Source organism: Salmo trutta, chromosome 14 (assembly GCF_901001165.1).
Source record: "Salmo trutta chromosome 14, fSalTru1.1, whole genome shotgun sequence".
Taxonomy (NCBI): domain Eukaryota; kingdom Metazoa; phylum Chordata; class Actinopteri; order Salmoniformes; family Salmonidae; genus Salmo; species Salmo trutta.
In genome coordinates, this window is record NC_042970.1 from 65,495,368 (window position 1) to 65,511,143 (window position 15,776).

The 15,776-nt window shown below is 47.4% G+C and overlaps 2 protein-coding genes across 2 annotated transcripts in view; both read left to right on the forward strand.

Moving 5' to 3' along the window:
• Nucleotides 1–12,047, forward strand: part of LOC115208653 (protein disulfide-isomerase) — an 18,441-nt gene extending 6,394 nt beyond the window's left edge. The window contains exons 5-11 of the mRNA XM_029776877.1: nucleotides 3,096–3,200; nucleotides 3,475–3,600; nucleotides 3,872–4,072; nucleotides 4,719–4,839; nucleotides 5,790–5,971; nucleotides 7,615–7,731; nucleotides 10,388–12,047. Coding sequence (XP_029632737.1) covers nucleotides 3,096–3,200; nucleotides 3,475–3,600; nucleotides 3,872–4,072; nucleotides 4,719–4,839; nucleotides 5,790–5,971; nucleotides 7,615–7,731; nucleotides 10,388–10,450 — 915 coding nt within the window. The 3' untranslated portion in view covers nucleotides 10,451–12,047. The remainder of the gene's footprint in view (nucleotides 1–3,095; nucleotides 3,201–3,474; nucleotides 3,601–3,871; nucleotides 4,073–4,718; nucleotides 4,840–5,789; nucleotides 5,972–7,614; nucleotides 7,732–10,387) is intronic.
• Nucleotides 12,048–12,932: 885 nt separating this feature from the next.
• On the forward strand, nucleotides 12,933–15,195 carry LOC115208654 (protein phosphatase 1 regulatory subunit 27). Its single transcript, XM_029776878.1, has 3 exons — nucleotides 12,933–13,381; nucleotides 13,663–13,813; nucleotides 14,254–15,195. Exons 1-3 carry the CDS (start codon nucleotides 13,150–13,152, stop codon nucleotides 14,381–14,383), a joined length of 513 nt encoding a protein of 170 aa, XP_029632738.1. The 5' UTR covers nucleotides 12,933–13,149; the 3' UTR covers nucleotides 14,384–15,195.
• Nucleotides 15,196–15,776: the final 581 nt, after the last annotated feature.

Consider the following 15,776-nt stretch of genomic DNA (forward strand, 5'->3'; position numbering starts at 1 on the left):
TTTTTAGCTGGGGCGTCATGCATGGTCAAGGTGGGAGGGGGGCTCAGTAGGCCAGTCTGGGTGAGACGGGGCATTAGACAAGGATGCCCTCTATCTGGGCAGTTATACACACTAGCCATTGAGCCTTTTTTAGGACTGCTACGCAGGAGACTGCAGGGAGTGTGCTGGACAGGCATGGATGTGTTGACAGGAATAGCAGTGTCAGCATATGCAGATGATGTTTCTGTGATGGTCAGGGATGGCCAAGATATGCAGGCACTGGAGACCAGTCTGAAGGTGTACGAGGGAGCTTCTTCAGCTAAGGTAAACTGGGGCAAGAGCAAAGCTCTGTTATGCGGGGCATGGGGGGATAGGGCTCCTCCTCTGCTTCCAGGGGGTTTGCAGTGGGGTTGTGAAGGGCTTAAAGTGTTGGGGGTGTACCTGGGCTCGGAGAGGTGGGTCAGGAAGAACTGGGAGGGGCTGTCACAGGCAGTGGTGTCAAGACTGGCCAGGTGGAGGTGGCTCCTGTCCCAAGTGTCATATAGAGGGAGGGTGCTGATAATTAACAACCTGGTGGCATCTTCCCTGTGGCATAAACTGGCTGTCCTCAACCCCCCCGCCGGTCTGCTCGCAGACCTGCAACGCAAGCTGGTGGACTTCTTCTGGTCGGGCCATCACTGGCTGAGGGCAGCAGTGTTGTATATGACCGTCCATGAAGGAGGACAGGGCCTGGTGGAACTGGAGAGCAGGATGGCTGCGTTCCGGCTAAAGGCGGTGCAGAGACTGCTGTACCATACTGACGTTGGCTGGAGGGAACCAGCATGCGCGCTGCTGAGGAGAGCTGGCGGATTAGGTTTGGATCGGCAGCTGTTCCTCATGAGGCTGGAGAGGCTGAGTACAGCAGGTCTCTCAGACTTTTACTCTGGGGTGCTGAGGGCCTGGCAGCTGCTAAGGCCCACACGAGAAGGGGGTGTGGAGCCTGGGCTGTGGGTGTGGGAGGAGCCTATCTTCCACAACCCAGCCATCCCTTTGAGATCGGTCCAGTCGGCCACCCTGCAGAGAAAACTGATGGCAGGGGGTGTAAAAAGGCTGGGTGACTTGAGACTGCTGGGAGAGGAGGGGTGGAAAAGCCCGGAAGTCTTGGCACAGCAAACAGGGATAATGTCTCTTAGGCTGCTGGAGAGATTCCTGGAGGAGGTCCAGGAGGCACTGTCTGAGCCGGTAAGAGGGATGTTTGAGCAGCCAAAGGGAGAGGGGCCACCAAGCTTTCCGCCACTGCAGGTGAAGGCAGAGACTGGAGACTGGCAAGGGGGTCTGGAGGACTTGTTAGATCTTAACACTCCGAGCCTGGGTGAGTTTGAAGGGGTGGGAGGTAAAGCCCTCTACAACCTCTGTGTTAAGGTGAGGAACATTAGGAGCCTAACAGGAGTAAAGGCACATCAGTGGCAGGGGGTATGTGGGGAGGAGAGTATGGTGGGTTTAAGATGGAGGGGGCTCTACAAACCCCCAGCACCAAAGAGGTCAGGGGACCTCCAGTGGAGGGTTCTACATGGAGCCCTGGCCACTAACAGCTGGCTGGCACGGGTTGAACCGGGAGTTGGGCAGGAGTGTCCTTTCTGTAAAATGAAAGAAACAGTGCACCATGTGTTTTCTGTGTGCACCAGGTTAATTCCATTAATGTCTCTGTTGGAATGTCTGTGTGAGAGGTTGGGGGTGGTCTTTACTGTTGGGGTGTTCATAATGGGATACAGGTATTCAAATAAGGAGAAGGCCAAATGTGTTTTGTTGAATTTTCTGTTTGCTCAGGCGAAGTTGTCTATTTGGCTAACAAGGAGGAACAGGGTCAAAGGTGGGGGGATAACAGACCCTTTACTATTGTTTAATGGGATGGTCTCTGCGCGCCTTAGGGTTGAGTTTGAGTTCTATAAAATGATAAAAGTGTGGAGATGTTTCAGGAGATATGGTGTGTTGGGGGGGCTGTCTGTATAGCTGGGGAAGATGTTTTGGATATACGGTTATAGGAGTGGGTATTGTTTTGAGTATTGTGATGTTGGTTTGTATCATGTGGTACATGTATGAATCACAGGATGTATTTTTGGTTTTATTTTTAAGGGGGGGGTTGGGTGGTGAGTTTTAAATGAAATGAGAATGGTTCAATAAAGAAAGACAAAAAGTCAGTCTCTCTCTCTCTCGCGCTCTCTCTCTCTCGCTCTCTCTCGCTCTCTCTCGCTCTCTCTCGCGCTCTCTCGCGCTCTCTCGCGCTCTCTCGCGCTCTCTCGCGCTCTCTCGCGCTCTCTCGCGCTCTCTCGCGCTCTCTCGCGCTCTCTCGCGCTCTCTCGCGCTCTCTCGCGCTCTCTCGCGCTCTCTCGCGCTCTCTCGCGCTCTCTCGCGCTCTCTCGCGCTCTCTCGCGCTCTCTCTCGCGCTCTCGCGCTCTCTCTCGCGCTCTCTCGCGCTCTCTCTCTCGCGCTCTCTCTCTCTCTCGCGCTCTCTCTCTCTCTCGCGCTCTCTCTCGCGCTCTCTCTCTCTCTCGCGCTCTCTCTCTCTCTCGCGCTCTCTCTCTCGCGCTCTCTCTCTCTCGCGCTCTCTCTCTCTCTCGCGCTCTCTCTCTCTCTCTCGCGCTCTCTCTCTCTCTCGCGCTCTCTCTCTCTCTCTCGCGCTCTCTCTCTCTCTCGCGCGCTCTCTCGCGCTCTCTCGCGCTCTCGCGCTCTCTCTCGCGCTCTCTCTCGCTCTCTCTCTCGCTCTCTCTCTCGCTCTCTTTCTCGCTCTCTCGCTCTCTCGCTCTCTCGCTCTCTCTCTCGCGCGCGCTCTCTCGCTCTGTGTAATTCAACCTTGACACACACTTCTGTGGTCTCCCAACTTTCCCTTTGTGTACCAGTAAGGGCTGACCGGCACTGTACTGCTATTCTTAACACTCAATAAAACCCCATTTAGCCTAATGTTGATTTCTTCGGCTGGGGTTACCAAAGGGATTTAAATGAGCTTGTTTGGTAAATCTGTTTGGGTTGTGGGGAGTTCACAGGCAGAATATAATAAAATGGGACTTAACTGGCAAGTTGGTGACTTATTAGTGGGTTTGGCTTCCAACTAATGTTTCCTTCTGTCTTCTCCTCTACAGTTCGATGAGGGTCGTAACACCTTTGACGGAGAGCTGAGCAAGGCTGACCTGCTGGCGTTCATCAAGGCCAACCAGCTGCCCCTGGTCATCGAGTTTACCGAACAGGTAACGGCTGTGCTTTGTACCGCTGATACTGAAACCGATGTGCTCTCAAATATCCACTCACTCAGAAAATGCACCTTTTTCCAGATGAACTCTCTCTCCTCTGTCACACTAAGCTACAGAATCTATCGACAGCCTCATCCCCACCAAGGCCCTATGACGGCTGTCACGGGAACCTTCAGTACCGTTCCCACAACTTTAATACAAGCGTTTATATCCTGAGCTTTGTTCCCCATGTATGACATTCGTGCTTCATAACATTGTGTTTTCTCTGCAGACCGCCCCCAAGATCTTCGGAGGAGAAATCAAGTCTCACATCCTCATGTTCGTGCCCAAGGCTGCCCCCAACTTCAACGAAAAAATGGTCGAGTTCAAGAAGGCATCGGAGGGATTCAAGGGCAAGGTGGGTGGACCAGACTGAACGAATTCAAAGTGACGACCTTCATTCATTGTACCGTTTCTCCAGTAAAGGCAGTGTGCTCATTATTCCTGATCTATTTATTATGAGAAAGGGCGAGTTATTTTTCATCCAGCGCCTTTAAAGTCATTTACTGCATGTGCAGCACTGTGGATATGTCCCATTGAGACTGTACTGGAGTGTACATAGAATACCTACCTAGACTAAAAGCTAGATACATAAGCCTCGTATTCATCCTCTTCCTCGCCTCCCCCAGATCCTGTTCATCTTCATCGACAGCGAGGTGGACGACAATCAGCGCATCCTGGAGTTCTTTGGGCTGAAGAAGGAGGAATGTCCTGCCATCCGCCTCATCACGCTGGAGGACGAGATGACCAAGTACAGGCCCGAGAGCGAGGCCATCACTGCCGACAACATCGTCGCCTTCTGCACACTCTTCACAGAGGGAAAACTCAAGGTGTGTGTGTGTGTGTGTTGGCCTAACAATGACTACAGACATTCCAAGTGTACATGCTCCGTGTGTGTGTTTTAGGACAGTGTTACTCAGATTACAGGGTTATGCTGTTAATGGGGTTTCTAGATCATTGGGGTGCCCCTGACTGCTGATAAGTTCAGTACAGTAGGCCACAGCCCAGCCTAGACGGTGAGAACAGCCGTGCCCTACTGTAGACATTGATGAACCAGTCTCTCTTACTGTTAGGTCAGTGCAGTCATCATGGCTGGGTGTCAATGGCAGTGGCTTGAAAGGGCAGATGTAGGCTAACATGCTGTGCCAGAAAGTGTTACAAATGACAATTGTTAGGTCATAAGGTTTAGTGCCAGTTGTTAGGACTTTTAGGGAGACAACCAAATGTGGGCCTGCATCACACACCTGAACTAGCGAGTATTGGTTAGACTCCATATTTATTTTAGTGGTGTGAGGGAGTATCTGCGCTGTGCAGGCTTTGCATCATTCCCATTCTATAGGAGATTTCCTTAGGACTTGAGTCAAGTGTTGCTTCGTTTGGAACTAACATAACTCAGCTCATTCTTAGTTTTGCAAAAGTCATGTAATCCATCGGAAATCTGTCCTCTTCGTGTCTCCCCCCCCCCCCCCCCCACAGCCCCACCTCATGAGCCAGGACATCCCTGAAGACTGGGACAAGAACCCCGTCAGAGTCCTGGTCGGCAAGAACTTTGAGGAGGTTGTCTTCGACCCCAAAAAGAACGTCTTTGTTGAGTTTTGTAAGTACTACCCCCTCATCAATACCATATGTAAGCCCCAGGTGGTCGACAGGCTCAGTTTTCAGGGGTCGATGGCCCCGATATATTTTGAGGTGCGCTCTTTTGATTACACCGCCCACGTGGAGGGAGGACGGGAGGTGCGACGCTGTCCTGAGTCTGAAACCGGAGTCTTTCTCCCAGCCCTGGCAATGCCCCCCGCACCTTTGCGCTAAGCCCCAGCAGATGTACTAGAGACAGGGACCTAAGATCACTCCATCAGCCCTCCACACGAATCGATGCGTAACCCAAGACTGAGTAAGGAAACATTGGGATAAATTTAGTCGTGGGAGGAGATTTTTATAGCTCACAACTACTAAACTTTCCTCCACTGTTGTGGTGACCCAGAGTGAGGAATTTTCCATCCCTGGGCTTTAATGTAATGTCGCTTACGGTCACTGGGGGGGGGGGGGGGGGGGTCAGGTTCTCATACGACTGTGGAGGGTATTTCCTAGCCGGTTGAGGGGAGCGAGGGCGATTAGCTGGGGGTGCACATGCTATGCTCTCTCTGCATGTTTGAAGTGTCCCAGTGTTTGGGTTGCTGGGGCAGGATGGCATTGTAGGGAGGCACAGCTGTCGTAAACTTAACTGCCGACCTCGGCAACTACAGCCCACAGGCTTGAATTAATGGGCTGCTGGCAAGCCATTCCCCTATTCCAGTCACTTTCCATTGTATAAATGATCCGATACAGCTGTGCATTAAGTTTTCCATGCGTGTGTATCTGTTCATCAGTGAGTATTTATATCCATGCCGATGCAATGTCATGATACTTCTACTGTGGATCCAAATGGAAGGCAAAGTAACATCATGCAATACAATAACCAGCCTAAGCATTCAGGTCCTGATCAATGAGCTTGTATGGGACATGAAAATGTTCTTATCCCTGCCTGCTCCTCTGCTCTTCCCACTGCAGATGCACCCTGGTGCGGCCACTGCAAACAGCTTGACCCCATCTGGACCAAACTGGGAGAGAAGTACCAGGACAGCGCCGATATCGTCGTGGCCAAGATGGACTCCACAGCCAACGAGATCGAGACAGTCAAAGTACACAGCTTCCCCACGCTCAAGTTCTTCCCCGCAGGCGATGAGCACAAGGTAAGTCTACTGAAAAGAGGTGGAATGTCTGTCGGTGTTAGCAGCCGTTTGGAACTGTTGGCAGTTGACTCCCAAATGTATATCATTACAATGTTTTCATTGACATGGTCCTCGGCTGGTCAGTTCCTCTGTCCCACACTAGGGGATGGAGTTTGAGGTGAGACGGAGGGGCTCTGCTATATACCCAAATGTTATGAGATTATTGCATCACGAGAAGTCCTCTGTTCAACCCCATTTTGGAATGACCAAGGTCTAATTCCACTTTTGGATAACATGACAACATATTTGTTTAATTGGCTCATTTCCCCAACATAGCCAGCGTTAAATTGCCTGGCATTTGAGCACGGGTCTCACTTTTGAAAACCAAGCCCTCGCAAGACAAATATTGAATCCCCGTCGGTTAGTAGCACAACCCATTCTGGGCTTTCACTCTCTCGGTAAACATCTCAGAAGCATGGCTTTTGGCCACCCATCCATCCATCCATCCACCCACACCCATCCATCCACCCTACTGAAATATCATCTTTCATTTCACAGCATTACAGGTGGGTGTGCGGTTATTATGATCAGGTTAAGTAGCTGTCACACTCACTAGGAGGGTTGATTTAGCAGCGACAGCCGCACATGCAGAAACCCAAGCCTGCTGGCCCTCTGAGAGACTGCCATTGTGGTGGTGTTTACCACTTCTACTTCTAGGTTGGCATTTATTGTCATGAGTCTTGTCTTGGAGGCAGAGCTAAGCATTTCCCCTTAGATAGGCCAGCTGAAATGTTAAAATTGGCTATATTAAAAAAATGCTTTTTAATTTCAGGTTAGGCAATGGATTTAGCAGTGTGGTTAGGGTTAAGATTTTACCACTTCAGAACAAGATTCAAGATGACAAAATGCACATCTGCTCTTAAAGACCACCCTGGCACTCAATCCCCCCCGAACTATATCCCATAGCAGTCAACTACAGAAAGCCTCCTGGAAGAGGTTGGCAGCCTTAATTGGGAGCTTAATGTTGGGATTCCCCTTGCGAAGAGCCCTGGCGTTAACCCTGACCCTGAGCCATTCCTCCTTGTGACAGAGCCAGAGATGGCTAGGGAAGGAGGCAGCTGCACGAGTAGCCCCAGGCTCCGCCTCTGTCTGTTGGCTCGTTATGCTCTGTATTAACTGACTGGCTAAGACTACATGGGTCTGGAGGCAGAGCTCTGCGACTGTCCTCAAGACCGATCTCAAGGGCAGTCCTATAGTAACTGGTTCTATAAACGAGAAGAGCCATAAACAACACACCTTTGGCCTTCTCTCATCCATCAATAGTTGTATCTCCTCTTGACTGCTCATTGGCACAGATCTGAAGATGGCTCGAGGCCTCAAAGGTTATTGGCTCCAGATTCAAATTGGCACGTGTTGAGGGACCCCACAGGCTGATTTGAATAATTAGACATTTGGATAAGATTTCAGTAGTTATTTGACAAATGGACCACTGGACTTTCTTGGGGTTTTATAGCTCCAATTTTGCCACATTTGATAGTTGGTGGTGCATGCTGTCAGTCTTGCTTGGTTAGAGCATTTTCTTCTCATGGAAAAGCAAAGGAAAATTATCAATTTGTATTTGAATCCCTATAGAAATTTGATGCATGTGATTTTCTTCCATGCAGGTGGTCGACTACAATGGTGAGAGGACACTGGAGGGCTTCACCAAGTTCCTGGAGAGCGGAGGCAAGGATGGCGGTGCACCGGCTGGAGAGGAAGGGGAGGAGGATGAGGGGATTGATGTAAGTACACCCCTTGGATTAGTATGGAAAAACGGTTGGTCTTCATGCTTAAGCAGACACTACAATTATGTTTGCATGACAGATTTGCATTAAACCGCAAGGCATTGCTATGCGGTCAAAATGGAATCGTGCAAACCGTTTCAAAGCCCAATCGATTTACTTTCAGTTTTGAACTGAAAACGCCCACCTTTTTCACAGTGACTTATTTTTTACACGGTCATATGCTGAGTACATGCTGAAATGTGAATGTTGCTCAAGGCCGCTTTCAAACTGTCAGAAAAGGATGCGTTTGAATTACAGCCAAACCTTATCCAGTAAGAATAATACATTGGTGGACAGGGCAGGAGAATACAGCAATGTTGGACAAGGTTTAACTTTTGGTGCAACGCATCCTGATCAATTCAATTCTCCCCAGAAACTGGCCCAAGATTCGTGCATGTGCATGCAAGGCCTCTCATCACACTAGGTGCCTTTTGGGGGGATATTCAGTATCCTGTAGGTCACCCAGAATAGACCCACAGGACCACCTCTCCTGAAGATTTGGGTAACTTGAATTGGGGTCACATGCCTACCTACCTTTTTTTTTTTTTTTTTCGATTTAAAAGGCAGGTAGCCTAGTGGTTAGTGCGTTGGGCCAGTAACTGAAAGGTTGCTTGATTGAATCCCCGAGCTGACAAGGTCAAAATCTGTCGTTCTGCTCCCGAACAAGGCAGTTAACCCACTGTTCATAGGTCATAGTAAATAAGAATTTTTGTTCTGAGCTGACTTTCCTAGTTAAATAAATAGAAGTGAAGCCTACTCTTTGCCTCAGGACAATGCAGCAACAATTGTAATGGGTATTTGCATGATGTTATTTATTTGTCAGTGTTGAAGTCTCTTTCCCCATCTCACTTCACTGACTCTACCACTTTCCAATCCAACCTGGAGGAAACTGGGTCTAGTGGAGATGTAGGTCAAGCTGACGAAGACTTCCACGAACTCAGTCTTCAAGCACAGCAGGCAGCCAGACAGACATGCTCAATACATGACCCATTAAGGCAGAGACGATCATTAGTCCAGCAGCCCATGTCTGTCATCAATGAAGGAGATGACAAACCTTACCCAGTAAAAAACCTGACCTGAGATTGTAATGATTCTAATAGGGAATATCCTGGTATAAATTCTAATGCCCAGTTGTATGAAGTAATGCACGAAACGGAGTAAAACATTTTGACAAATTTAATCATGTTCCTTATGATGTCGTCATCCAAGACTTCTTGCACAAGGGAATGATGGGATTTTTCTCTCCATTTTGAAGCCAAATGACAAGAGCCAGTAATCTCTCTCTAATGCTTCTAAAAAATATATATATATTTTTTTAAAGAAAGCCTGGTGGCTTTTTGAGATGCGGCTGGGGTTTCGCTCCTTCCCTGGCACCTAGCTGGGTGCTTAGACCAGGGCCTGCATCCAAAACCCACTGGAGATCCAGCGCAAACTAGTTGAAGGCCCTCATCCCACTACCACACACCCCACCTACCACACCCCCTTCTCAGAAGTCTAATTGCAGACCATTCCCCGACTGCGGTCGCTAATGCCCGCTGCAGCTGTCGCCGCTGTTTACCAGGCTCTCCCTTCGGACCAGACCTCATGTCCGAACGTGCAAGTCAATATCCCTGACCCCACCTTCCTCACCCCCACATCCTCAGTCAACAGTATCCCTCCCCCGGCAGCTGTGACTGAATGGCATCTTTGCAAGACTGTCATTTCAAATATCTTTGGGTTGCATACACATATTTAACAGAATCTATAAATATTAGGACGAGCGACGTCTGAGTCCAAAGTGTTTGATGTATAGACAACGTGGATAGAATGTATAGTGCATTCAGAAAGAATTCAGACCCCTTGACTTTTCCACATTTTGTCACTGCCTTATTCTAAACTAGATGACATAATTTTCCCCCATAATGACAAAGCAAAAAAACAGGTTTTTAGATATGTTTGAAAATTCATTAAAAAAATAAACTGAAATCCCATTTATTTAAGTATTCAGACCCTTTACTCAGTACTTTGTTGAAAAAAAAACTAACAATTTAATCAATTTTAGAATAAGGCTGTAATGTAACAAAATATAGTTAAAGGGGTTTGAATACTTTCTGAATGCACTGTGTGTAGATGGCTGGATAAATGGATATGTGAAGAATAGTATATGTACAGCACTAGTTAAATAGGATATGCCTTGTCTACAATGCAGTATATACATACGAAGTTAGTAAAACAGTAAGTGTTATTCATTATTAACAACATACTGTTTGGGTTACCATGCTACATTTGTTCATGCTGTCTGCCAAAAGTGATGAATGGGCATGGAGGGCCTTTCAGTTAAACCTCAGTGCCCCACATGTCTTGTCCTTAGGTTCTTTTCATATGTACATATGTTTCGCCATAGATGGACATGGGTTTCTCCAGGTCGCGTTTTTTCAACAACCTTTCAAGCATGTCATGTTGCCCATTTTAGAATTTGAGCGTTATGGTTTAATGTGTCAGGACAGCCACACAAAATGAGCTTTGTTAGTATCCTCCCACCACAATGTTCAGTATAGCATCCAGTCAGGGCAGACTCAGAGAACGGCTTCCTCCAGGCAGGTGTTAAACACCCTCTCCTCTCTCCTCCTCCTAGGATATGGAAGACCTGGATGAACAGGACAGTGATTCTGACGGCGGCGACCACGACGAGTTATAAGACCCGGCGAAGGAGAGAGGAGAGACGAACCCCCACCCCTTTTACCAACCAACCACCATCACTTCCACCCCTGTTCTGTGAACACTAATACTTCTCCTTTAACTGCTCCTAAGTCAGTCTGTCAGCAGATGTGGCGGGACCCTCAGCCAGCCCCCCCTCCTGAAGCCACCTCCACAACCTCTATCCCCTTTCTCCCTCCCGCTGGACCAGATGGACTCGTCTGTCCCCTTGTGATGGGAACTCAACAGAGCAGAACGGCACCTCGTGGTCTTAACGGCTTTCTTCATTACCAACGTTCCTCATCAGTCAAACGATGGAGTTGTATTGCCAAAATGTTAAGAATGGCATTAAGATACTGTGCTTGACATATCCAGTTGGATCCACAAATTGGGTTATGTACCTGTCATTTTTTGTCTAATTACTTTTCCCCCAGTCTGCCGCAGTGTGAGGATGGTGCAGTTTTGTGGTGTAGCTGGTTTTTAGGTTTTGGGGGGGGGGGGGGGGCTGCTTATGTTCTTGTTCCTCTGCTAGGCTTTCTGAGGGCCAGAGGTGTTATATGGTGGGATGTATGGACTGATCTCTCAGGGGACTTGGGGCCATCCTATTGTTTTTTTGTAAAGAGTAACAAAATAAAGAAGCAACGTGTTCCATGTAGCAGAGGCCCCTGGAAAGCAATATATGCATCTGTAGCTGAGACCAATCTTGAGGGTCACTGTATTTCTCTCTCTCTCTCTCTCTCTCTCTCTCTCTCTGCCTTCATTCCCTCTAAGTCTGCAAATCATGTTTTTCAGTTCAGTTTCCCTCATTTCAGCATGGCTACTGACTTACTTTTTTTTAAAGAAAGAAAAAAGATACACTTTGGAATTAGCTTGTTTTATTTAATTGTATTTTCATTCAATATATATTTTTTAAAATCTGTCATTAAATAATCTGTGTATACCAGTAATGCCCAGCTAAAGTTAAGCTGGGTAGAGTTGGCCCTCTGACTCTGTTAGACCTGGGATTTGTGGGGAGGCCCAGGACGGTTTCTGTTTCTATCACTGTGTTCATAGCCTGGACCCAGATCTGTTTGTGCAGTCTTGCCAACTCCTTTAGTCTTGACCAGAAGACACAAATAGATCTGAGACCAGGCTACTGTGTTTATGCCGTCAGATTCCACATGGTTACTGTCGGAAGGGTTGGATACTTAAAAGGAACTGTGTTTTGGGACTCTTGAGAGGGGTCTCTGTCCTGGTTGTCTTTGGGGAGGTGGGGAACAGTGCAACAGCCCTACCCCCACCGTACCTGTACTGCCCCCATCCCTCTGGCTTCGGCTCTAACCCAGGCTCTTGTCCCCATGGAGATGTTTGTGTGCCTGGTGGTGTGTAAGCGTGATTGCGTGAGTCTGCTTTTCTTCTTACGTCCAGGGACAAGGTTGTGAATGTTTTTGTGATGTTTGGCTGGGATGGGAGGGTTGAGTAGGGCAGACCGGGGTGAGGGTCAACAGCAGCTGTTCAAAGTGGTGGGGGAAATGACTTAGAAACAAACGCATTCCATCACATTGAATTTGACGTGGAAAAGTGAAAACTGGTGGCCAAATAAAAATATGAAAAAATAACTGTTGGCTTTTTATTCTTGTGCTTTTTAGCCCAACATTGTTTCAATATATCAATACTGTGGAGTTTTAAAGGGAGACTATCTACTGGATTGCCTACCATGATCACATACGTATGCCAGTAAATAGTACTTATGCTATTAAGATGGCGCTGACAGATAGGGCAGTCGTGCTTCTAGCTCCCACAAATATTTCGCTACACCCTCAATAACGTGTATGTAACCAATAAAAATGTATTTGAAATAGGCTGTAGCTAGAGCCCAATGCTTCTAATGGTTATAACACATGGACAGTAAGTACACCTGTCTAACTATGATTCAATGAAGAAAAAGTGCCAATTTTTAATTAATGCTTACTGGATTAGTCTCTTGCAGTAGATTTCCCACGACAACCAAACTAAAGCCATATTGACTGATTTACACTTCTGTAACGTTAAAGGTATGCATAGTATATGACTGACAGATTCATTTGCTGAAGTCTAATTGAAACGCTTTATCAACATTGCTATTTTCAACAGCCCAGTCATTACACTCTATCCCCCACACATACACTTGGCCCGATGCCTAGCATTGGCTTCTATGTCCTGTTTATGAGAAGGTTCTCTCCCTTCAGTGGCGCGTGACCAGTGGCTGTCATGCATCTTGAATGGTGAGCATCTGGGAGCTGGAGGGGTCAAGTTCAAAAGCAGGGGGGGAAGAGTGGGTCTAATAGGCTGTGGGTGAAAACAGAAGCTGTGGTTACTGCTACTGTCATGGTTGGCACTATGAGCTGCGTCCAGTGCTTGTGACAGGATGGTCCCGCCTCTTAGGGTCACTCATCCAATTCTAGAACTTGACCTGTCAGGTGACAGAACCTAAAATAGCCCTGCAGAGAGTATATAGAGGTCTATACGCAGGCCCTGGATTTCAGAACAGGACTTGCCCCGCTGACTGAAACACACAGGACACTGCACCACGAGAGCCATTGACAAAAGAGGAAAGGCTTGTTTTGAAGGATCTATCTTAATTCAATAATTTCACTGCCTTTTGCTTTATAATTTTACCATTGAAAAAGGCTTGAAGATTTTCAACAGATTTTGTTTTCTTTGAGCAACACTTTCATAAGGATGAAGTACTACCAGGACCCAGTCTGCCAGTCCATGGGCATCAAGGCTTATGGCCCCAAGGAGTCCAGCAGCTCTTCTTGCGCCCACTCTTCTCCACAGATCAAACCAGTCCGCAGCGTCCACTTCCCCAACGACATTGTGTTCCAGGACTACGTCCGGCAGGGCGAGCTGGACAGGATCGGACTCTTCATCAGAAAGAGGAGGGTCAGCCTGGAAACCATCTACCACTCTGGTGAGTCACCATGAAATCAGAACAAAATGGAAACCATTTTAATCCATTCAAGAGCTTGAAGTATCTTCAGACTCTGGTTAGATTTCAACTGGGCTTAACAGTTCCAAAGACTTGATCATTTATAATCCCTCTAGTATTGATGCAATGACTTGTCTCTGTAGCACATGCAGTAATGGAATAATGCCTCAGTATAAACTGATCATTGAGTGTTCCCTTCAATGTCCCTAAAATGAACCTGTACTGATGCTATTTGCCATCCATTCCCATTGACTGCTCTGCAGGTATGGCAGCGATCCATGAGGCTGTCCTCTCTGGGAACCTGGAGTGTGTGAAGCTGCTGGTGAAGCACGGAGCAGACATCCAACAGAGAGACGAGGAAGGCTGGACACCTCTCCACATGGCCTGCAGTGACGGATTCCCTGACATTGCCAAGTGAGTCAACGCACCTAGCATACCAAAAGCATCTACAGTCACTAGCTTTAGTTTTTTATCCACACACATTCAGCCGATGTACTATTAACATCAACTTGAAGCCTTGAATGCTCTGACTAACTCGTATTTATGCTCCTGGCCATACCATATCCCTGCAGTTCAGGAATTCAATGCACTTCAGGATAGGGGAAGATTCCGATTTTTTACATCGCTAGGACGCAGCTCACACTGCCGGTTTACAGTGTCAAGTGCTTGCAAGGAAGACAAACCAAAACACGCTTTGGCTGAATTTTGAGTAGCACTCATGCCGATGGCAGTAAGCTACACCGAGGATCCGCCACATTCCTCTAACCCTCTGAAGAATCTCACAGCGCGGCACATACCATTTGGATACTTTCTTTACTGACTGAATGCTTTTTTCCCCCTACTTCTCCCACTAGGTACCTGCTTTCTATTGGTGCCGACCCTCAGGCGGAGAACCAGTGTGGGGAGACACCTGCCGATCTCATCGACCCAGAGTGCACCGGGGTTCGTGAGCTGCAGGGGCTGCTTGGAGTGGAGGACGACTGAGCTCTCATCTAACCTTAAAATGCCACTGGAACTTCAGTCTCCTTCCTCGCCCAGGCCTCCCGGTTGACCCTCCACAATGGAATGAAATGGGCAGATCGGTAGAACATCGTCATTCTGTGCCCTCCCTCCCTTGTGGTCCTGGAGACATCTGGTCTGGTGGGAGGAAGGCAGCCAGCCAACAGTAGATGGTTGCCTTTGAGAGTGAACTGAACTGTTGCTGGAAAGGGGCTCCTCCCAGGCAATCTCAGCAGGCATCGCTTTGTAATGCTGTTTGCAGGTGCAGAAGTTAGTTTGAGCTTTTGTACTTTTTTTTTTATACCGGGTGAACACAGCACTAAAATGAATTAGATGGTAATGAGCTTTTCTAATTACTTTATAGTTGTGTGAAAGCTTTTTTGAAAGTTGTGAAACATGGATCTGTCGTTGTCCTCTTGACTCGTAGGGCCACTGAATTGGGGCTTACTGCCCACCACAGTAAACCAATGTGATAGGTCAACTCCACCTACTGACAGCGTTTATAGTTCAAGATTTGTCATTTACATCATACAACTTTTCAATTGGAAACAAAGACCCTGCATACTGTATGTACTCTAAAATGTACCACAAATGTTGTTATTCTAATGCTTTACCTCTATACTTTTGCAAACACCACTGGAATGGCTAATTGTGTGTTTACAATTATTTATAACTGAAACTGTGTGCAATCAATTGTGGTTATACCGCTTTGTAAATAATTCCCCTTTTCTACATTTTTTCATTACAATTGTTTCCTATAAAAACAACTTAGTGGTGATCTATTTGGTCTTCAACTTGACAAAACTGTTTGAAGGGAAAGAAAAGTTATTCTTTTGACTTATATTTCAAACTACAGTAACCAATCTTGGTTCCAATTAACCTTGGTGGACTGAGAAGCATTTCGAACATTGAAGCAAGGTACAGTTCCCGGTAGGCTTTCCAAGTGGGATGGCTCCGGCCGGGGATCAACTTAATGCTTGTTAATTGGACCAGCTCTCTGCAGGAGGTGATTATCCGTGCCTCTGCACAATGAGTACTGTATAGTATTGGCTGAGGTGCTGGTTTCTGATGGATTAAGAGAGACAAGTAGAGTTTGGGAAAGGACGGCTGAGGAAATCTAAAGCCAAGTCAGGGTTGTGCTTTAGCCACACGAAAATACCCATCAGTATTAAGAGTGGAAGTTTCCCGTACACCCCGTCTAGCATCAAACTATCATACCCCTAACGTATTAGTGGGCTGCATGTAGCTGATCCTGTTGAGTGGATTGAGAGAAGTTTCTATTTTATTCGGGTGGGGCTCCACTTTTGGTTTGTTCTGCGTGGTCCTGACTGTCAAAACAATAGGACATGTGCACTGAGTGTACAAAACATTAGGAGCA

What these genes read in the sequence shown, in the direction of transcription:
- LOC115208654 (XM_029776878.1), top strand. Translation starts at nt 13,150, where the DNA reads ATGAAGTACTACCAGGACCCAGTCTGCCAGTCCATGGGCATCAAGGCT. An exon ending in GGAAACCATCTACCACTCTG is followed by an intron (nt 13,382 to 13,662) that starts GTGAGTCACCAT and finishes ACTGCTCTGCAG; the next exon opens with GTATGGCAGCGATCCATGAG. An exon ending in GGATTCCCTGACATTGCCAA is followed by an intron (nt 13,814 to 14,253) that starts GTGAGTCAACGC and finishes TTCTCCCACTAG; the next exon opens with GTACCTGCTTTCTATTGGTG.